This window comes from Procambarus clarkii, chromosome 54 (assembly GCF_040958095.1).
Source record: "Procambarus clarkii isolate CNS0578487 chromosome 54, FALCON_Pclarkii_2.0, whole genome shotgun sequence".
Classification (NCBI taxonomy): Eukaryota; Metazoa; Arthropoda; class Malacostraca; order Decapoda; family Cambaridae; genus Procambarus; species Procambarus clarkii.
In genome coordinates, this window is record NC_091203.1 from 1028978 (window position 1) to 1052382 (window position 23405).

The 23405-nt window shown below is 46.0% G+C and overlaps 1 protein-coding gene across 1 annotated transcript in view; it reads left to right on the plus strand.

Moving 5' to 3' along the window:
* The window catches only part of LOC138352573 (nicotinamide phosphoribosyltransferase-like), a 174342-nt gene that overhangs the window by 133399 nt on the left and 17538 nt on the right, over positions 1-23405 (plus strand). The window contains exons 9-10 of the mRNA XM_069305062.1: positions 4763-4874; positions 6989-7177. Coding sequence (XP_069161163.1) covers positions 4763-4874; positions 6989-7177 — 301 coding nt within the window. The remainder of the gene's footprint in view (positions 1-4762; positions 4875-6988; positions 7178-23405) is intronic.

A 23405-nucleotide genomic window follows, 5' to 3' on the forward strand; every position in this document is an offset into this window, starting at 1 on the left:
GAGATGGATATTCAGGGCTGTGAAGGTTTCAGTGACTACATAGCAGGTACTGTAACAAATGGAGGGAAAAAAATTATAGTCGCAGTCATATATAATCCACCACCAAATGACAGAAGACCTAGACAGGAATATGATAGAAACAACATGGCCACCATTAACATAATAGAAAGAGCAGCTTCTGTTGCTAGCAGGAATGGATCTGGACTACTAATTATGGGAGACTTCAACCATGGGAAGATAGATTGGAAGAACAGAGACCCGCATGGAGGACCAGAAACATGGAGAGCTAAGCTGCTGGACGTGGCAACAAGAAACTTTCTAAGCCAACATACCAAAGAGCCAACAAGAATGAGAGGAGAAGATGAACCAGCAATGCTTGATTTGATATTTACCCTAAATGAATGGGATATAAGGGAAGTTAAGATGGAAGCGCCCTTGGGAATGAGTGACCACAGTGTATTGAACTTTGAGTACCTGGTAGAGCTAGGACTTATCTCCCCCCAAAAAGAACTAGGAATCAAAAGGCTGGCATACCGAAAGGGGAATTATGAACAGATGAGAAGTTTCCTAAGTGAAATACCTTGGGACACAGACCTCAGAGACAAGTCTGTACAGGGTATGATGGACTATGTTACCCAAAAGTGTCAGGAGGCAGTAAACAGGTTCATCCCGGCCCAAAGGGAAAAATCCGAGAAGCAACAGAAGAATCCATGGTATAATAGGGCATGTATGGAAGCGAAGAAACTGAACAAAAAGGCGTGGAGGAACTTCCGGAATAACAGAACACCAGAAAGCAGGGAGAGATACCAGAGAACCAGGAATGAGTACGTCAGGGTGAGAAGAGAAGCAGAGAAAAATTTTGAAAATGATATAGCAAACAAAGCCAAGACCGAACCAAAGCTACTCCACAGTCACATCAGAAGGAAAACAACAGTGAAAGAACAGGTATTGAAACTTAGAACAGGCGAGGACAGGTATACAGAGAATGACAGAGAGGTGTGTGAGGAACTCAACAAGAGGTTCCAGGAGGTCTTCACAATAGAACAGGGTGAGGTCACTGTGCTAGGAGAAAGGGAGGTAAACCAGGCGGCCTTGGAGGAGTTCGAAATTACGAGAGAGGAGGTCAAGAGACACCTGCTGGATCTGGATGTTAGAAAGGCGGTTGGTCCAGATGGGATCTCACCATGGGTACTGAAAGAGTGTGCAGAGGCACTTTGCTTGCCACTCTCCATAGTGTATAGTAAATCACTAGAGACGGGAGACCTACCAGAAATATGGAAGACGGCGAATGTGGTCCCAATATACAAAAAGGGCGACAGACAAGAGGCACTGAACTACAGGCCAGTGTCCTTGACTTGTATACCATGCAAGGTGATGGAGAAGATCGTGAGAAAAAACCTGGTAACACATCTGGAGAGAAGGGACTTCGTGACACATCGCCAACATGGATTCAGGGAGGGTAAATCTTGCCTTACAGGCTTGATAGAATTCTACGATCAGGTGACACAGATTAAGCAAAAAAGAGAGGGCTGGGCGGACTGCATTTTCTTGGATTGTCGGAAAGCCTTTGACACAGTACCGCATAAGAGGCTGGTACATAAGCTGGAGAGACAGGCAGGTGTAGCTGGTAAGGTGCTCCAGTGGATAAGGGAGTATCTAAGCAATAGGAAGCAGAGAGTTACGGTGAGGGGTGAGACCTCCGATTGGCGTGAAGTCACCAGTGGAGTCCCACAGGGCTCTGTACTCGGTCCTATCTTGTTTCTGATATATGTAAATGATCTCCCGGAGGGTATCGATTCATTTCTCTCAATGTTTGCGGACGATGCTAAAATTATGAGAAGGATTAAAACAGAAGAGGACTGTTTGAGGCTTCAAGAAGACCTAGACAAGCTGAAGGAATGGTCGAACAAATGGTTGTTAGAGTTTAACCCAACCAAATGTAATGTAATGAAGATAGGTGTAGGGAGCAGGAGGCCAGATACAAGGTATCATTTGGGAGAGGAAATTCTTCAGGAGTCAGAGAAGGAAAAAGACTTGGGGGTTGATATCACGCCAGACCTGTCTCCTGCAGCACATATCAAGCGGATAACATCAGCGGCATATGCCAGGCTGGCCAACATACGAACGGCATTCAGAAACTTGTGTAAAGAATCATTCAGAACTTTGTATACCACATATGTCAGGCCAATCCTGGAGTATGCAGCCCCAGCATGGAGTCCATATCTAGTCAAGGATAAGACTAAACTGGAAAAGGTTCAAAGGTTTGCCACCAGACTAGTACCCGAGCTGAGAGGTATGAGCTACGAGGAGAGACTACGGGAATTAAACCTCACTTCGCTGGAAGACAGAAGAGTTAGGGGGGACATGATCACCAGATTCAAGATTCTGAAGGGGATTGATAGGGTAGATAAAGACAGTCTATTTAACACAAGGGGAACACGCACAAGGGGACACAGGTGGAAACTGAGTGCCCAAATGAGCCACAGAGATATTAGAAAGAACTTTTTTAGTGTCAGAGTGGTTGACAAATGGAATGCATTAGGGGGTGATGTGGTGGAGGCTCACTCCATACACAGTTTCAAGTGTAGATATGACAGAGCCCGATAGGCTCAGGAATCTGTACACCTGTTGATTGACGGTTGAGAGGCGGGACCAAAGAGCCAGAGCTCAACCCCCGCAAACACAACTAGGTGAGTACAACTAGGTGAGTACACACCCAGGAAGCAGTTCCGTAACAGCTGTCTAACTCCCAGGTACCTATTTACTGCTAGGTAACAGGGGTATTGAGGGTGAAAGAAACTTTGCCAATTTGATTCTGCTTGGTCCGGGAATGGAACCCGGACCATAGAATTACGAGTCCTGTGCGCTGTCCACTCTGCTACCAGACTACCTGTGAGGTGAAGTTAGTGAAAAAAACGTCTAAAAAAAATTAACGCAGCTTCAGATAATTTTTAAAAAGAAAATGTTTCATTTATCAAAAAAATTTGCGAATTTCATTCAATCACTCAACAAATCTTTCAAGGACAACCTCTCCTAAGCCAATAGATATTGTTATATATAGTATTCCAGTGTACACTGAGGTCACCGAGGTCAGTAAATTCTGACATAATTTTTTCAAAGCATATGTAGAAATATAATTAAATATCTTGGTTAAAATTTTCATCACTTCTTCACGTGATATGTCTTCATATGGCCAGCTTTTATATACAAAGCCTCATCGTATATAATAACAGCAATGCCTAGCATATTTTGCAAACATACAAAACTGTTTCTGTATCAGTCATGCTAGGGTGCACAATCAGTTGTCACAGCAACTAATTTGGAAAGTTTAACCTGTCGTTTAGACAATACTACTACTGCCTGGTATAATTCAGCCCGTGAGGTATGTTCAAGTAACGTTATCAAGTTAACCAGTTTTTCACGTCTTTATCACCCGTACTGAAGTGGGGATTTTAACTGATAGCTGATGATGTAGCGTCAGTGTTATCAAGAAGACAAATTGATGGGAATTTACAAGAACCGTTATCTTTTGTTAGCTGTTCTGCTATGTTAGTTTCCAACTTGAATTTTTGATCTTTTAACTGTGTTTCAATCACTTGTAAATTCATAATGCGCTGAATAATTTTGTCTTTTGCTGGAAACCGGTCGAAAAGAAAAGGAGCACATTTTGGCCACGATTCTCTAACATATATATGTCTCATAACTGAGTGGTCTGCAACGATTATCAATTATCTATGTCATTTGAAACCCAGCAACAACTAAGTTGTTAGTTTCAACAACCTGAATTTTTATTAGTTATAACATTCGATTATATTTTGTGTTGCTGATTTCTCGATCAATGTATTCTTGCTCACTTTTATCATAAAGCCATTTATGAACAGTTTTATCATGTTGCTCTACGGAAGAAGTACTGCACACAACTGATGCATGATGCTTCATCATCCTTTTTTTTTATTATACCAAAGTTTTCTGTCCACGATTCCTGACAATTTCTGATACTGTTTCCGTCAATTGCAAATTTTATCTGAGCTGTTTGAGATGACATTATGCTAAAAATTCACAACTGTAATAATGTAGTAGTGATTGATTAGTCATTCAATACAAATCAAATATATTTATTACGAAAAAATAAATATTCGTGGAGCCGCTAAACTACATATTTACTATTATATCACCAAATGCCTAGTGCTCATTCACAAACAACAGAAGACAAATATAAGCAGAGTGACGCAAATGTCTTTGGTACGTTTGTAATTCTCATAGAAAAAATCTACTGTGACAGTATATCTACTTTGACAGTAGATCTTTGTCTTCCCAAAGATCTCTAGTAGATCATTGATACTCGTTTAGTTCTGTCATTTACTGATGAGAACATTGGGACGAGTGATGAATTCAGAACGTGTCACTTGTTCTCAAAATCTTCCAGCTGGTTCCTGCTGATGCGAGACATCTGGGAACACTTCCTTTTGTTCCTGGTTTGTGAAAACTTATTCACTGCTTCGTTTCGCAGTTATGATAATCTTCATATATTTTTTTTTAGTTATATACAAGAGTTGTTACATTCTTGTACCTTTATTTCATTCTAGTTACATTTATTTATTACGGGTTGGATTTAAAGAATCAAGGGAGCGGCGATGCATTTTGCATGCCAGCAAAATTTGCTTGTGTGCCACTCTTGGCACCAGTGCCATAGGTTCGTCACCCATGGCCTAAGGGACATTGATAAAACAGTTAAATAAAGGTTTCCTGTATCTGTCAACAGAGTTTATATGAACATATATCTTGCTGCAGGGTCTACACTAGAGCACCTCAAGAACCACAACTGGAGCACAGCCAACACTTATTTTGGCGCCGGAGCCGCATTGCTCCAGAAGGTAAGAATTCCTTTTTTTCCTTCTCGTTTGCTAACTCTCTCCAATATCTCCTTTTTGCAGCTTATCCCCTAAAATGAAAATTCTTAGAAAGTAGTAACGATGTGGTCAAAAGTACCAATATGTCCTGATGGACCTGTAGATGAGCAGCCTATTATTATGGCAATGAGTATTATTGAATTTGGACAAACTGGACACATTTGTATATTTTTGTTGCTAATATGACCTAACCTAACCATCCTAGGCTTAATACATGCTATATGAGGCCTAATATATTTACAGCTATGTGCTATACTAGGCCTATAAATATTTAGGTTCGGTTTTAGCTTTATGTTTCCGGATTATATAAAAAATTGCCCCCCTCAAAAAAAAAAAACTTACTTGGGCTCCATTATTACATGTTGATACAATGGCTTACTTGGGCTCCAATATTACATATCGTCACTTTCAGCTTAATAAATGCTGGAATTTCAGCTTAATAAATGCATGGAATTTCAGCTTAATAAATGCTGGAATTTCAGATTAATAAATGCTGGAATTTCAGGTTCATAAATGCTGGAAGTTTAGGTTAATATATGCTGAAAGTTCAGGTTAATAAATGCTGAAAGTTCAAGTTAATAAATGCTGGAAGTTCAGGTTAATAAATCCTGAAAGTTTAGGTTAATAAATGCTGAAAATTCAGGTTAATAAATGCTGAAAGTTCAGGTTAATAAATGCTGAACGTTCAGGTTAATAAATGATGAAAGTTCAGTTTAATAAATGCTGGAAGTTCAGGTTAATAAATGCTGAAAGTTCAGGTTAATAAATGATGAAAGTTCAGTTTAATAAATGCTGGAAGTTCAGGTTAATAAATGCTGGAAGTTCAGGTAAATAAATGCTGAAAGTTCAGTCAAATAAATGATAAACATTCCGCCAAATAAATGATGAAAGATCAGATTAATAAATGCTGAAAATTAAGTTTAATAACGATGAAAGCTCGAATTGATGAATGTTATAAGTTATTGTTAATAAATTATAAAAGTTCAGTCAAATAAATAATGAAAGTTCATGTTAATAACGTTGACAGTTCAAGGTAATAATGGTGAAAGTTAATATTAATAACGGTAAAAGTTCATGTTAATAAAGGTAAAAATTCAGGGTAATCATGATGAAAGTTCAGATAATTGGCGTTGAAATTTCAAGTTAATAACGATAAACGTTCAAGTGAATAACGATAATAAAGAACAAAGGTTATGGTGGAAGTCCTCATAAAAAGATAACATAAATACTGTAAGAAATATTTTGTTCTCTGAATTAATCAGTGCAAATTGTGAATTGTTTTACTGACTGTATTATGTATATAAACATAAACGACTTGGAGATATTGATGATAATTCAGTGCCAGTGGTGTTATGATTGATGCCTTCCCGGGCTTTCCTGACAGTAACGACGGGCAGGTGAGGGTCTTCATGTCCCATGTTGTATCTTTAGAGTTATAATTTCGCTGTCCTGATGTATGAATTCGTTATCGAACTTGGCCTAAAGTCTGCTTCGGCTGATAATATTGAGTCTTACAACCAATACCTTAACTGGTGTATATATATTTGGTTGATATTGTGGTCAAATGTGGCTCATCCTTGCCCACGGGCTGGTGCCTCAAGATCAATAACAACACACGATCCTCTTAAAAATAATGTCGCTTTTGGCCGTTTGCCCGTATGGCCGAAAGTGGACGTAATTTGAAAATAAAAAAGAAATGAAAATAAATTTGGGATTTTTTTTCAACAACAATAAGTTAAGGGTCCTCTGATAGGTTAGGTGGACAGGAAATTCTCATAAAGTTTCAAAACGTTATGAAAAACGTGAATTGTAAGTGTCCTCTCCTAACCGTTCCGAGTGAGCCGGACAACTCAAACAGTAAACGGAACAGTACGTCACTTTTGTGAGTCAACTTCATTTCAAATTACGTCCAAATTTGGCCATAGCACGCATACGAGCGAGAAGTGACGTTATTTTTAAGAGGACGAGTTGGTGACCGTTACGGCTTTTGGGTAACCGTCATAAATATTATTTTGCCAAGCCATTAGAGTTCTTTTCATTAGAATCACACAACACTTCCCTGGCATTGGTTGTTATAGATTAATCGAGACACGCAGAAGTGCGCATATAAGGTGAGCTACGTGGAGGTGGGCGGGCAGGGCGTCGACGTGTACAAGCAGCCCGTCACCGACTCCGGCAAGAATAGCAAGCGTGGCCGTCTCTCCCTCCACCATCACCACCACGGTCTCTACACCACTCAGCAGGCCGGGAAAGGTGACTCCACTAAGGTCAGGCACTGACACGGATCCGGTATGTACACGGTAATGTTAGAATTAGAACTCATTTTTCGTCTTAAGGTCAGATGGGTAAGTAAGTAATTATCAAAAGAAGGCACCAAACCGGGAAGGCTATGTAGCACCATCAAATACGCAAAATAATCAGAGGGCGCTAAATATCACCAAGGATGCCAATACGAGAACAAAAACGCATAAGGCGAACGATATCAAAAGTATCCGAGTCACCAAGAATTCTATCGAGGGACAGGTGACCGCGAGGGGCGGTCGGAAAGCAAGACACACGCTCGTCCTGGAAGTCAGGACATTCAAGAAGGACATGCACGACCGTAAGAGGGACAATGCAACTAGGACAATAAGGAGCAGGGCGGCGCTCCATCAAGTGACCATGGGTTAAGCGAGTATGGCCAATACGCAACCTCGCTAGAGCTGTTTCCCACCGCCGGTTACGGTGGAAGGAGGACGGCCACGAGGAAACACAACATTTAAGAGTACGTAGCTTGTTACCAGTAACAGACAACCAAGAAGCCTGCCAACGGGTAAGGACTGAGGAATGGATAACCGGGTAAAAGTCGGAATACGGAATGCCTTTACGAGAGATGGGACAAGAGCGGACAGCTTCCTTAGCGGCAGCATCCGCACGCTCATTTAAAGACACGCCAATATGGCTGGGAACCCAACAAAACTCAACCGACTTAAATTTACTGTGAACGAGAAACAGCCAATGCTGGATCTCGACAACTACCGGATGAACTGGATTAAAGCACCCGAGAGCCATGAGGGCACTACGAGAGTCAACAACAACCACAAAGGAAGACTGACAACGAGAAAGCAGGAGACGAAGAGCATAGAGAACAGCATAAAGTTCCGCTGTAAAGATGCTAGTCTCCGGAGGCAAGCGACACATATAAGTGCGATCAGGAAAAACAACAGAGTAGCCAACACCGTCCGCTGACTTAGACCCATCGGTGAAGACAGAAACGGAGCGGGAGTGAGAAGAAAAGTGCTCGAGGAAAAGGCGTTTTAGAACTGTAGGAGGGGTAAAAGCTTTAGTGATACGAGTCAAGGATGTACAAAACCGCGGAAGAGGGACCCTCCACGGGGGCAAAGAAGGAACAACACGAGGAGAAACATCAGAAATACGAATGGAAAGAGAATCCTGCAGGCGAGATAACCGGACAGAAAGAGGGAGGTGGTGAAGAGGAACAGGAACCGCAGGAGGGGTAAAAGTTAAAGCACGACAGAGACGAGAGGAAGGATGTTGCAAGGACCGCGCAAGATAGCGAAGACAGTAGCGATCACGGCGGTCCTGGAGAGACAGGAAGCCAGTGTCAACATACAAGCTAAGGACGGGAGTCGAACGAAAGGCACCAGAACTGAGGCGCAACCCAGTATGGTGCAAAGCATCAAGACGGCGAAGAGTAGAAGGAGAAGCAGACGAGTAAGCAGGGCAACCATAATCGAGCTTAGACAGGACGAGAGAGGAATGTAAAGCAAGGAGAGTGCGCCTATCTGCCCCCCAAGAAGTATGGGACAAGACCCGAAGGAGGGTAAGGGACTTAGAGCACTCAACACGGAGGTAAGAGATATGGGGAGACCAAGACAAACGAGTGTCAAGGAATAACCCCAAAAGCTTCGCGGAATCTTTGTATTCAAGGGGATGACCATAAAGTGACAAAGAGGGACGAAGAACAACCCGTTTCCGCGTAAAAGTCATGGCACAAGTCTTAGAAGTAGAGAACTTGAAGCCATGACCTGTGGCCCAAGACGACACGGCATCAATCGCAAGTTGAAGCCGGCGTTGAAGGAGAGGCGAATCATCACCCTGACAACAAAGGGTAAGATCATCGACATAGAGAGCGGAGAAGACACCAGAAGGAAGAGAGGAAAGAAGACCATTGAGGGCAACCAGAAAAAGAGTAGTGCTCAGAACACTACCCTGGGGCACACCTTCGTATTGCTGAAAAGGGGGAGAGAGAGCGGTACCAAGGCGCACCCGAAAGGAACGACGAGAGAGGAAGCTGCGGAGAAAGAGAGGGAGATGACCACGAAGGCCAAAAGAATGAAGTTGAGATAGGATATGATAACGCCAAGTGGTGTCGTAAGCCTTTTCTAGGTCAAAAAGGACGGCAACAACGGAGGTCTTCGCAGCAAAAGCAGTACGTATATAGACCTCCAAGTTCACCAGGACATCTGTCGTGCTGCGGCACTTGCGGAAACCAAATTGAGAAGGGGAGAGGAGGTGATGGTGTTCCAGGAACCACATCAGACGAACGTTAACCATACGTTCAAAGAGTTTGCAGACACAACTTGTGAGAGCAATAGGGCGAAAGTCCTTAGGGGAAGTACCCAGAGACCCTGGTTTGCGAACAGGGAGGACAACGGCATCGAGCCAGTCCTCAGGGACTGACGACGACTCCCAGATCCGATTATACAGACTCAGTAAATACTGAGACGTGCTCGGAGGGAGATGGCGAAGCATCTCATAATGAATACCATCGGAGCCCGCCGCCGTAGAACCGCAGAGGGCCAGGGCAGAACGAAGTTCAGAGAGAGAGAAGGGATCATTATAGGGAAGCTGAAGATGAGTGAAGAAATCTAAAGGACGAGACTCAAGGACAGGTTTACGAAGAAGGAAAGATTGGGGAAGATGAAGACCAGAGCTAACAGAAGAAAAGTGGGAACCCAGTTCGGAAGCGACCTGCAACGGGTCCGCCACAAGAGTATCATGGAGGTGAAGGACCGGTGAAACATCGGGAACGAACTTGCCCGCTATCTTGCGGATACGCTTCCAGATCTGGGCCAGAGGGGTTTCGGACGTAATTGTCGAGACATAAGATGCCCAACATTCACGTTTAGCCGTACGGATGGCCCTACGGGCCACCGCACTCGCTTTCCGAAAGAAAAGAAAAGAATCGGTCGTCTGCCTACGGCGGTGCTTCTTCCAGGCTGCACGCTTACAGCGGACAGCCCGAGCACAGTCCGCATTCCACCAGGGAACGCACTTCCGTGGACCCCGAGAGGAAGAGCGAGGAATAGAGCGGAGGGCAGCGTCGAAGACAGTGTCATGAAAAAGGAGGAGAGCGCGAGAGAGGGGCAGAAGGGAGAGGTCAGAGAGAGTAGCACTGAGGAAAAACAGGGTCCAGTCCGCCTTAGCAAACTGCCACCTAGGGAAAGAGAGGGAAGGGCGAAAAGAGAAAAAGGAAACAAGGATGGGGAAATGATCACTTCCATGGAGGTCATCAAGAACCTGCCATGTGAAATCTAAGTAAAGAGAAGAAGAGCAGAGAGAAAGATCAAGACAAGAAAGGGTGCGAGTTCGAGAGTCCAAATGAGTGGGCTCACCAGAATTCAGAAGAGACAGGGAAGAAGAGAGGAGAAACGGCTCAAGGAGGCGACCCCGGGTATTCGTCAGAACGTCACCCCAAAGAGAATGACGACAATTGAAGTCACCCAGCAGGAGCACAGGCTCCGGCAAGGAGTCTAGGAGGTGTTTCAAATCAGGAAGAGAGAGCGGGACACTCGGGGGGAGATAAATGGAACAAACTGTGTACCATTTCCCCACAAAGATACGAGCAGCAGAACAATGGAGAGGCGAAGGAAAAAGTAAAGGAACAAAGGGAACATCAGCCCGAATCAAGAGAGCAGAAGAATTAGAAGCCCCAGCAATGGCTGGGGGGGGGGAGAGAAAGGAATAGCCACGAAAACGACCAGGACGAGCACCAAGCATCGGCTCCTGGAGACAGACACAAAGGGGCGAAAACCGCGAAACCAGAAGTTGGAGTTCGAGGAAATTGGCGTAATAACCTCGAACGTTCCATTGAAGAATGGACAACGACGAGAAGAGAAAGGACAAAAACAGAGAACAAGGAAGAAACAAAGGCGAAAGACCAACAGAGCACGTTAAAGAATATCAGGGTCGGGATCAGGGTCAGCAAAGTCAGGGTTAGGGGGCATGGGTAAACTGAGCAAAGACGGAGGGAAGGAAACGGGAGAACAGATCAGAGGTGGGCGGGCAGGGTCCGGAGGAGGAGGAGGAGGAGGAGGAGGAGACAACGGAGAGGAGCAGTCAAGGACAGCAGCAGGAAGAGGGGGAGTAGAAAGAGAGGAGCGCACCCCAGCAAGAGCAGCAACCGAAAGGGAAGCAGGGGCCAAAGAAACCTCCATAGCAGGAACAGGGGGCGCAAGCACTGAAACGGGAGTGGAAGGAGCAACAGAGCCAGAAGGAGGAGCTGAGGAAGAAAGCGAAGCCTTCTTACCCGCCGGGGAAGAGGAAGGAGAGGAGCCAGGCTTACGCTTCTGACTTAAAGAGACCGGTGTCCCAGCAACTACGTACCGGGCAACGGACTCCAGTGTCTCAACAGGAGAAGCCGAACGAGAGCACACACGACGGCCGTTAGGAGAGCGATGGACATCCGCCCGCACCGACAGGCGGCGGGGAGAGCCGATAGATGGAGGAAGAGGATGGGAAGGAGGATCGGAGGGGGACGAGGAAGGAGACACAGAAGACACGACAGACCGGGTAGAAGGAAGGGGAACCCCAGACAGAGGACCAGGAGGAGGATCCTTCGGGAGAGAACCCAAAGGGACAGAGGAGGGGGCAGTGGGCGCATCAGGGTCCAAGGCCTGGAAACGGTTGTGAGTCTGAGGAAGGCGGGAAGGACGAGGAGAGGAAGAGCGCAACACGCGAGCATAAGAGATATTAGCATAAGGCGGGAGCCGGCGAACCTGGCGCCTCGCCTCAGGAAAAGATAAACGCTCCCGGTGCTTCAAGTTGAGGACGGCTGCCTCAAGCTTGTAATGGACACACGCACGGGAGAAGGTAGGATGGGCCTCACCGCAGTTGAGGCAACGAGCCTGGGGAGAAGCGCACTCCGACTTAGAGTGACCTTCGCCACCACACAAAGGACAGAGAGAGTAAGTAAGTAATTATCAAAAGAAGGCACCAAACCGGGAAGGCTATGTAGCACCATCAAATACGCAAAATAATCAGAGGGCGCTAAATATCACCAAGGATGCCAATACGAGAACAAAAACGCATAAGGCGAACGATATCAAAAGTATCCGAGTCACCAAGAATTCTATCGAGGGACAGGTGACCGCGAGGGGCGGTCGGAAAGCAAGACACACGCTCGTCCTGGAAGTCAGGACATTCAAGAAGGACATGCACGACCGTAAGAGGGACAATGCAACTAGGACAATAAGGAGCAGGGCGGCGCTCCATCAAGTGACCATGGGTTAAGCGAGTATGGCCAATACGCAACCTCGCTAGAGCTGTTTCCCACCGCCGGTTACGGTGGAAGGAGGACGGCCACGAGGAAACACAACATTTAAGAGTACGTAGCTTGTTACCAGTAACAGACAACCAAGAAGCCTGCCAACGGGTAAGGACTGAGGAATGGATAACCGGGTAAAAGTCGGAATACGGAATGCCTTTACGAGAGATGGGACAAGAGCGGACAGCTTCCTTAGCGGCAGCATCCGCACGCTCATTTAAAGACACGCCAATATGGCTGGGAACCCAACAAAACTCAACCGACTTAAATTTACTGTGAACGAGAAAGAGCCAATGCTGGATCTCGACAACTACCGGATGAACTGGATTAAAGCACCCGAGAGCCATGAGGGCACTACGAGAGTCAACAACAACCACAAAGGAAGACTGACAACGAGAAAGCAGGAGACGAAGAGCATAGAGAATAGCATAAAGTTCCGCTGTAAAGATGCTAGTCTCCGGAGGCAAGCGACACATATAAGTGCGATCAGGAAAAACAACAGAGTGGCCAACACCGTCCGCTGACTTAGACCCATCGGTGAAGACAGAAACGGAGCGGGAGTGAGAAGAAAAGTGCTCGAGGAAAAGGCGTTTGAGAACTGTAGGAGGGGTAAAAGCTTTTGTGATGCGAGTCAAGGATGTACAAAACCGCGGAAGAGGGACCCTCCACGGGGGCAAAGAAGGAACAACACGAGGAGAAACATCAGAAATACGAACGGAAAGAGAATCCTGCAGGCGAGATAACCGGACAGAAAGAGGGAGGTGGTGAAGAGGAACAGGAACGGCAGGAGGGGTAAAAGTTAAAGCACGACAGAGACGAGAGGAAGGATGTTGCAAGGACCGCGCAAGACACCGAAGACAGTAGCGATCACGGCGGTCCTGGAGAGACAGGAAGCCAGTGTCAACATACAAGCTAAGGACAGGAGTCGAACGAAAGGCACCAGAACTGAGGCGCAACCCAGTATGGTGCAAAGCATCAAGACGGCGAAGAGTAGAAGGAGAAGCAGACGAGTAAGCAGGGCAACCATAATCGAGCTTAGACAGGACGAGAGAGGAATGTAAAGCAAGGAGAGTGCGCCTATCTGCCCCCCAAGAAGTATGGGACAAGACCCGAAGGAGGGTAAGGGACTTAGAGCACTCAACACGGAGGTAAGAGATATGGGGAGACCAAGACAAACGAGTGTCAAGGAATAACCCCAAAAGCTTCGCGGAATCTTTGTATTCAAGGGGATGACCATAAAGTGACAAAGAGGGACGAAGAACAACCCGTTTCCGCGTAAAAGTCATGGCACAAGTCTTAGAAGTAGAGAACTTGAAGCCATGACCTGTGGCCCAAGACGACACGGCATCAATCGCAAGTTGAAGCCGGCGTTGAAGGAGAGGCGAATCATCACCCTGACAACAAAGGGTAAGATCATCGACATAGAGAGCGGAGAAGACACCAGAAGGAAGAGAGGAAAGAAGACCATTGAGGGCAACCAGAAAAAGAGTAGTGCTCAGAACACTACCCTGGGGCACACCTTCGTATTGCTGAAAAGGGGGAGAGAGAGCGGTACCAAGGCGCACCCGAAAGGAACGACGAGAGAGGAAGCTGCGGAGAAAGAGAGGGAGATGACCACGAAGGCCAAAAGAATGAAGTTGAGATAGGATATGATAACGCCAAGTGGTGTCGTAAGCCTTTTCTAGGTCAAAAAGGACGGCAACAACGGAGGTCTTCGCAGCAAAAGCAGTACGTATATAGACCTCCAAGTTCACCAGGACATCTGTCGTGCTGCGGCACTTGCGGAAACCAAATTGAGAAGGGGAGAGGAGGTGATGGTGTTCCAGGAACCACATCAGACGAACGTTAACCATACGTTCAAAGAGTTTGCAGACACAACTTGTGAGAGCAATAGGGCGAAAGTCCTTAGGGGAAGTACCCAGAGACCCTGCTTTGCGAACAGGGAGGACAACGGCATCGAGCCAGTCCTCAGGGACTGACGACGACTCCCAGATCCGATTATACAGACTCAGTAAATACTGAGACGTGCTCGGAGGGAGATGGCGAAGCATCTCATAATGAATACCATCGGAGCCCGCCGCCGTAGAACCGCAGAGGGCCAGGGCAGAACGAAGTTCAGAGAGAGAGAAGGGATCATTATAGGGAAGCTGAAGATGAGTGCAGAAATCTAAAGGACGAGACTCAAGGACAGGTTTATGAAGAAGGAAAGATTGGGGAAGATGAAGACCAGAGCTAACAGAAGAAAAGTGGGAACCCAGTTCGGAAGCGACCTGCAACGGGTCCGCCACAAGAGTATCATGGAGGTGAAGGACCGGTGAAACATCGGGAACGAACTTACCCGCTATCTTGCGGATACGCTTCCAGATCTGGGCCAGAGGGGTTTCGGACGTAATTGTCGAGACATAAGAAGCCCAACATTCACGTTTAGCCGTACGGATGGCCCTACGGGCCACCGCACTCGCTTTCCGAAAGAAAAGAAAAGAATCGGTCGTCTGCCTACGGCGGTGCTTCTTCCAGGCTGCACGCTTACAGCGGACAGCCCGAGCACAGTCCGCATTCCACCAGGGAACGCACTTCCGTGGACCCCGAGAGGAAGAGCGAGGAATAGAGCGGAGGGCAGCGTCGAAGACAGTGTCATGAAAAAGGAGGAGAGCGCGAGAGAGGGGCAGAAGGGAGAGGTCAGAGAGAGTAGCACTGAGGGAAAACAGGGTCCAGTCCGCCTTAGCAAACTGCCATCTAGGGAAAGAGAGGGAAGGGCGAAAAGAGAAAAAGGAAACAAGGATGGGGAAATGATCACTTCCATGGAGGTCATCAAGAACCTGCCATGTGAAATCTAAGTAAAGAGAAGAAGAGCAGAGAGAAAGATCAAGACAAGAAAGGGTGCGAGTTCGAGAGTCCAAATGAGTGGGCTCACCAGAATTCAGAAGAGACAGGGAAGAAGAGAGGAGAAACGGCTCAAGGAGGCGACCCCGGGTATTCGTCAGAACGTCACCCCAAAGAGAATGACGACAATTGAAGTCACCCAGCAGGAGCACAGGCTCCGGCAAGGAGTCTAGGAGGTGTTTCAAATCAGGAAGAGAGAGCGGGACACTCGGGGGGAGATAAATGGAACAAACTGTGTACCATTTCCCCACAAAGATACGAGCAGCAGAACAATGGAGAGGCGAAGGAAAAAGTAAAGGAACAAAGGGAACATCAGCCCGAATCAAGAGAGCAGAAGAATTAGAAGCCCCAGCAATGGCTGGGGGGGGGGAGAGAAAGGAATAGCCACGAAAACGACCAGGACGAGCACCAAGCATCGGCTCCTGGAGACAGACACAAAGGGGCGAAAACCGCGAAACCAGAAGTTGGAGTTCGAGGAAATTGGCGTAATAACCTCGAACGTTCCATTGAAGAATGGACAACGACGAGAAGAGAAAGGACAAAAACAGAGAACAAGGAAGAAACAAAGGCGAAAGACCAACAGAGCACGTTAAAGAATATCAGGGTCGGGATCAGGGTCAGCAAAGTCAGGGTTAGGGGGCATGGGTAAACTGAGCAAAGACGGAGGGAAGGAAACGGGAGAACAGATCAGAGGTGGGCGGGCAGGGTCCGGAGGAGGAGGAGGAGACAACGGAGAGGAGCAGTCAAGGACAGCAGCAGGAAGAGGGGGAGTAGAAAGAGAGGAGAGCACCCCAGCAAGAGCAGCAACCGAAAGGGAAGCAGGGGCCAAAGAAACCTCCATAGCAGGAACAGGGGGCGCAAGCACTGAAACGGGAGTGGAAGGAGCAACAGAGCCAGAAGGAGGAGCTGAGGAAGAAAGCGAAGCCTTCTTACCCGCCGGGGAAGAGGAAGGAGAGGAGCCAGGCTTACGCTTCTGACTTAAAGAGACCGGTGTCCCAGCAACTACGTACCGGGCAACGGATTCCAGTGTCTCAACAGGAGAAGCCGAACGAGAGCACACACGACGGCCGTTAGGAGAGCGATGGACATCCGCCCGCACCGACAGGCGGCGGGGAGAGCCGATAGATGGAGGAAGAGGATGGGAAGGAGGATCGGAGGGGGACGAGGAAGGAGACACAGAAGACACGACAGACCGGGTAGAAGGAAGGGGAACCCCAGACAGAGGACCAGGAGGAGGATCCTTCGGGAGAGAACCCAAAGGGACAGAGGAGGGGGCAGTGGGCGCATCAGGGTCCAAGGCCTGGAAACGGTTGTGAGTCTGAGGAAGGCGGGAAGGACGAGGAGAGGAAGAGCGCAACACGCGAGCATAAGAGATATTAGCATAAGGCGGGAGCCGGCGAACCTGGCGCCTCGCCTCAGGAAAAGATAAACGCTCCCGGTGCTTCAAGTTGAGGACGGCTGCCTCAAGCTTGTAATGGACACACGCACGGGAGAAGGTAGGATGGGCCTCACCGCAGTTGAGGCAACGAGCCTGGGGAGAAGCGCACTCCGACTGAGAGTGACCTTCGCCACCACACAAAGGACAGAGAGAGACAGTCCCGGAGCAGCGGAGGGCACCATGCCCAAACCTCCAGCACTTGTTGCAGAGCCGAGGAGAAGGAATGTACTCCTGGACAGAGCACCTGGCACCAGCAAGAATGACAGAGGGTGGAAGGGTCCTACCATCAAAGGTAATCTTCACAACCCGGAGGGGTTGACGGCGACTACCACGAGGGGGACGAGTAAACGTGTCCACCTGGAGAATAGAATGGCCCTGGGCAGCGAGGATATGTCGAATATCGTCGTGGCAGTCGCGTAGGTCCCGAACACCGGTCGCAACATGGGGCGGGAGCAAAATAGTGCCAACACTGGCATTCAACTGGACGTTCTTCGAGACCCGAACGGGGGTCTCGCCAAGGCAGGATAAGGCAGCCAAGCGGGAAGCAGCATCCTGAGAAGGAGCAGCAACGACACGCGTACCGAGACGAGTGGGGTTAAAAGTAATGGAGGCATCCACGGAATCAATGAGATGTCGATGAAGGGAGAAATCGTCAGGAGGCGCAGAATCAAGAGGGAGGAGATCAAAATATTTGGCCCACGAAGCGGGACCAAACAAGGCTTGATAGGTAGCAGAACTGGAAGGAATCGAGCGAGGGCGGCCGTGACGAGAACGGCGGTGAGAACCCCCAGAGAGAGAGGGGTTAAAAGGCGCAGTAGTAACAACGAGAGAAGGAGCCGCGCCAGGGGACGAGGTAGTCACCACTGGGGGCTTGGGGCTCGACCCAACCACAGAGGAGGGAGGGGAGCCAGGGGAAGGAGTCAGAGAGGCCAAAGGAGGAGCAAGGTCGGGGCCCAATGCAGCGGAGGCTACAGAGCCCGGTCTTCCAATACGGACCGACTCGGGGGCTTGGTCGCCCACCCCACGAGCCTGAGAAGGTAAACCAGAAGAAGCCGAAGCAGGGGTAATCATCTTGACGAAAGAAGAATTCACTCACGAATGTGCCCCCACACCCACCATGGAGCCACAATTAGAGGCAGGACACCCAACAAGAAGCTATCGCCGATCTTGTCGGGGCCTCCTAGGGGTGCGTCGTGAGTATACGCCCCACAAACGCCACCTTAAGAAACCGACAGTCCGTCGAGATCGGGTTCAGTGACGAAGTGGGGATTGACAATAAAAGGTTCCCCTCGCTCTCGACGTCGGGTACTGCAGTTCTACGGGTGCAAGAGTATGCCTCCTCAAGCACCCGGGCGTCAAAATAGAAGAAGTCCAAGGGAAGAACCAGAACGAGCAAAAGGTCGGCAGGAAACGGCAAGCAGATAGGAGAAGAGGGGGGAGAAAAACGAAACAGAAGGAAAAGGAAAAGATGCCCAGCAGAATTGGAGAGGACGGCAGCAGGAGCACAAGGCTAGAAAAGGACAGGACTGTCCCAAGGAGCATCACACTCCGGCAGCCGCCCACCAAGCCCCCACACGGCGACAACGAGCTGAGCGGGGAGGGGGAGGACAGAGAGAGACAGTCCCGGAGCAGCGGAGGGCACCATGCCCAAACCTCCAGCACTTGTTGCAGAGCCGAGGAGAAGGAATGTACTCCTGGACAGAGCACCTAGCACCAGCAAGAATGACAGAGGGTGGAAGGGTCCTACCATCAAAGGTAATCTTCACAACCCGGAGGGGTTGACGGCGACTACCACGAGGGGGATGAGTAAACGAGTCCACCTGGAGAATAGAATGGCCCTGGGCAGCGAGGATATGTCGAATATCGTCGTGGCAGTCGCGTAGGTCCCGAACACCGGTCGCAACATGGGGCGGGAGCAAAATAGTGCCAACACTGGCATTCAACTGGACGTTCTTCGAGACCCGAACGGGGGTCTCGCCAAGGCAGGATAAGGCAGCCAAGCGGGAAGCAGCATCCTGAGAAGGAGCAGCAACGACACGCGTACCGAGACGAGTGGGGTTAAAAGTAATGGAGGCATCCACGGAATCAATGAGATGTCGATGAAGGGAGAAATCGTCAGGAGGCGCAGAATCAAGAGGGAGGAGATCAAAATATTTGGCCCACGAAGCGGGACCAAACAAGGCTTGATAGGTAGCAGAACTGGAAGGAATCGAGCGAGGGCGGCCGTGACGAGAACGGCGGTGAGAACCCCCAGAGAGAGAGGGGTTAAAAGGCGCAGTAGTAACAACTAGAGAAGGAGCCGCGCCAGGGGACGAGGTAGTCACCACTGGGGGCTTGGGGCTCGACCCAACCACAGAGGAGGGAGGGGAGCCAGGGGAAGGAGTCAGAGAGGCCAAAGGAGGAGCAAGGTCGGGGCCCAATGCAGCGGAGGCTACAGAGCCCGGTCTTCCAATACGGACCGACTCGGGGGCTTGGTCGCCCACCCCACGAGCCTGAAAAGGTAAGCCAGAAGCAGCCGAAACAGGGGTTATCATCTTGACGAAATTATGAATTCACTCACGAATGTGCCCCCACACCCACCATGGGGCCACAATTAGAGGCAGGACACCCAACAAGAAGCTATCGCCGATCTTGTCGGGGCCTCCTAGGGGTGCGTCGTGAGTATACGCCCCACAAACGCCACCTTAAGAAACCGACAGTCCGTCGAGATCGGGTTCAGTGACGAAGTGGGGATTGACAATAAAAGGTTCCCCTCGCTCTCGACGTCGGGTACTGCAGTTCTACGGGTGCAAGAGTATGCCTCCTCAAGCACCCGGGCGTCAAAGTAGAAGAAGTCCAAGGGAAGAACCAGAACGAGCAAAAGGTCGGCAGGAAACGGCAAGCAGATAGGAGAAGAGGGGGGAGAAAAACGAAACAGAAGGAAAAGGAAAAGATGCCCAGCAGAATTGGAGAGGACGGCAGCAGGAGCACAAGGCTAGAAAAGGACAGAGGACTGTCCCAAGGAGCATCACACTCCGGCAGCCGCCCACTAAGCCCCCAGACGGCGACAACGAGCTGAGCGGGGAGGGGGTAGATCTTGGCAAGATCAGTTATCAAATGAAGAAATGTTGAAATTCGAAGTATTAATTATATATATATATATATATATATATATATATATATATATATATATATATATATATATATATATATATATATATATATATATATATATATATATATATATATATATATATTATTAAATATGACCGAAAAAGTAAGATTAATAATTCTAACACGAATTTTCTCAATCTTTCGTACATTTTTTTTCACTGTTCGAGGTAAATCAAAAATCAATTCTCCAAAATTCATTTTTATTTCTAGTCTGACGCGACACGTGCGCGTTTCGTAAAACTTATTACATTTTCAAAGTCTTTAGTTTACAAATACACAACTGAATAGAACTTACGCATCTCCGATTTTATATCTACATTTGAGTGAGGTGGAAGGGGTGATGTGGCATTAATCAACACAAGACAGAACAAGAGGTGGCATTAATAGGGTATTAATTTCATCAACACAAGACAGAACAAGGGGTGGCATTAATAGGGTATTAATTTCATCAACACAAGACAGAACACGAAACAATGGGTATTGAATAGAAGTGTTTGTAGAAAGCCTATTGGTCCATATTTCTTGATGCTTCTATATTGGAGCGGAGTCTTGAGGTGGGTAGAATATAGTTGTGCAATAATTGGTTGTTGATTGCTGGTGTTGACTTCTTGATGTGTACACATCAAGACATCGAAACTTATAAGTTTAAAATCAAAATTTAAATTCAGTGTGGATAGCTTATTAACTAAGTCCACATTGTTTGTCAAGTGTGAGTTGGAAATAGTACCAACTATAGGGGACAAAACTTTGACTAACCACTTAGAGAGTTTATAAGCCGCCGAACCAATTGAACTAATAATCGGCCTTGCCGGATTATATGGCTTATGAGTTTTTATAAGACCATACATGTAAGGAAGAGAGGGGATCGACTTGTTAGCCTAGATATCAACTCTTTATCGCCTTTACACACAGTTTTAAGAGTTTTGTTAAATTGTGCAATCACTTTTTCAGTAGGATTTCTGTTAACCAATAAGCTATCCACACTGAATTTAAATTTTGATTTTAAACTTATAAGTTTCGATGTGACCTCTTTATTCACTAAAGTTCCTGTTGATGATCTGTTAGAATTTCTACGTGAGGAACTGCCTAAATATAATTTGAGCTTGCAGACCAATAAAGTATTGGAACTTATTAAATTGTGTATAAAAGACAATTATTTTAGTTTTAATGGAAAATTTTTCAAACAAACATTTGGTATGGCGATGGGCAATCCCCTGTCCCCAGTTTTAAGCAATTTGTATATGGAATTCTTTGAAACAAAAATCCTATCCAGGATTATCCCGGCTAATGTAGTTTGGTTTAGGTATGTTGATGATATTTTGTGCTTATGGCCGTGCAACAAAGACCAGATAGTTTTTCTTAATGAACTCAATTCTTTGGTACCTTCAATAAAATTCACTTGTGAGACTGAGGAGAATGGTACTCTTCCGTTTTTGGACATTATGATTCATAGAGTCAAAATATATATATATATATATATATATATATATATATATATATATATATATATATATATATATATATATATATATATATATATATATATATATATATAATGTTGTACCTAGTAGCCAGAACGCACTTCTCCGCCTACTATGCAAGGCCCAATTTGCCTAATAAGCCAAGTTTTCCTGAATTAATATATTTTCTCTAATTTTTTTCTTATGAAATGATAAAGCTACCCATTTCATTATGTATGAGGTCATTTTTTTTTATTGGAGTTAAAATTAACGTAGATATATGACCGAACCTAACCAACCCTACCTAACCTAACCTAACCTATCTTTATAGGTTAGGTTAGGTAGCCGAAAAAGTTAGGTTAGGTTAAGTTAGGTAGGTTAGGTAGTCGAAAAACAATTAATTCATGAAAACTGGGCTTATTAGGCAAATCGGGCCTTGCATAGTAGGCTGAGAAGTGCGTTCTGGCTACTAGGTACGACACATATATATATATATATATATATATATATATATATATATATATATATATATTAGTTGATTTTATACCCGCATTAGGTCAGGTGATAATACAATGAAGGTGAAAACATGGGGGGATACATAAGGGATAAACATAGGGCTGCAGAAGGCTTATTGGCCCATACGAGGCATCTCCTATCTAAACACAAAGATTAATCCAGTGTAATTGGCCTGTTATGTTGGACATTGTCTTCTGTGTTGGCATCGATATGTTCTTGTCTTATCCTTACTCTCATGGTGGGTAGAGTAAATAGTTCCGTGATTTGGGTGTTCATGGTAGGTCGCTCTATTCTTATGTGAATTGCCCATAATTCATAATTGCCCATTGGCAATTCACATAAGAATAGAGCGACCTACCATGAACACCCAAATCACGGAACTATTTACTCTACCCACCATGAGAGTAAGGACAAGACAAGAACATATCGATGCCAACACAGAAGACAGGCCAATTACACTGGATTAATCTTTGTGTTTAGATAGGAGATGCCTCGTATGGGCCAATAAGCCTTCTGCAGCCCCTATGTTTATCCCTTATGTATCCCCCCATATATATATATATATATATATATATATATATATATATACATATATATATATATATATATATATATATATATATATATATATATATAATATAAAGGGTTCCCAGATGAGTTTTATGCACGGACTACAACAACGCCTATCAGAAATGGGGAAGAGAGCTCTGCTCTTTTCAAACATATGAATTCGATAGAATTTTTTATTCGATAGACTGGGTGAATTTTATTAGTTACCTAAATTTACCTGGTAACATGTATTAATATACGCAACAACATTCCACTTCGAAAACGACAGGAAGCCGGCGGCTTGTCAAAAGTTTTCCATTTGTCCTGACGATTAAAGTGTTTTAACATAATTGTGTTTGAAAGAGGGTAGAATTCATATTATATATATATATATATATATATATATATATATATATATATATATATATATATATATATATATATATATATATATATATATATATATATATATATATATATATATATATATATATATATATATTATTAAATATGACCGAAAAAGTAAGATTAATAATTCTAACACGAATTTTCTCAATCTTTCGTACATTACGCTTCACTGTTGGAGGTAAATCAAAAATCAATTCTCCAAAATTCATTTTTATTTCTAGTCTGACGCGACACGGGCGCGTTTCGTAAAACTTATTACATTTTCAAAGACTTTTAGTTCACAAATACGAGTGGAGAAATAGCAACATCGACCATAGTATCCGTACCCGCATTGAACAACACCTCGACATCCTCACAGACCAACATCACCTCAGCACTGAAACAAGGATTATCAAGAAACTAACAACATTATATGGAGGACCTATGGCAATTCCACGACCAAGAGATGGCTTCCTGAACCTTGCAGGAATTAACCTCACTGAGGACCAAGTCACTCTCCTAAATCTGGGCATAAACTGTCATGTTATGTCCAGACCGAG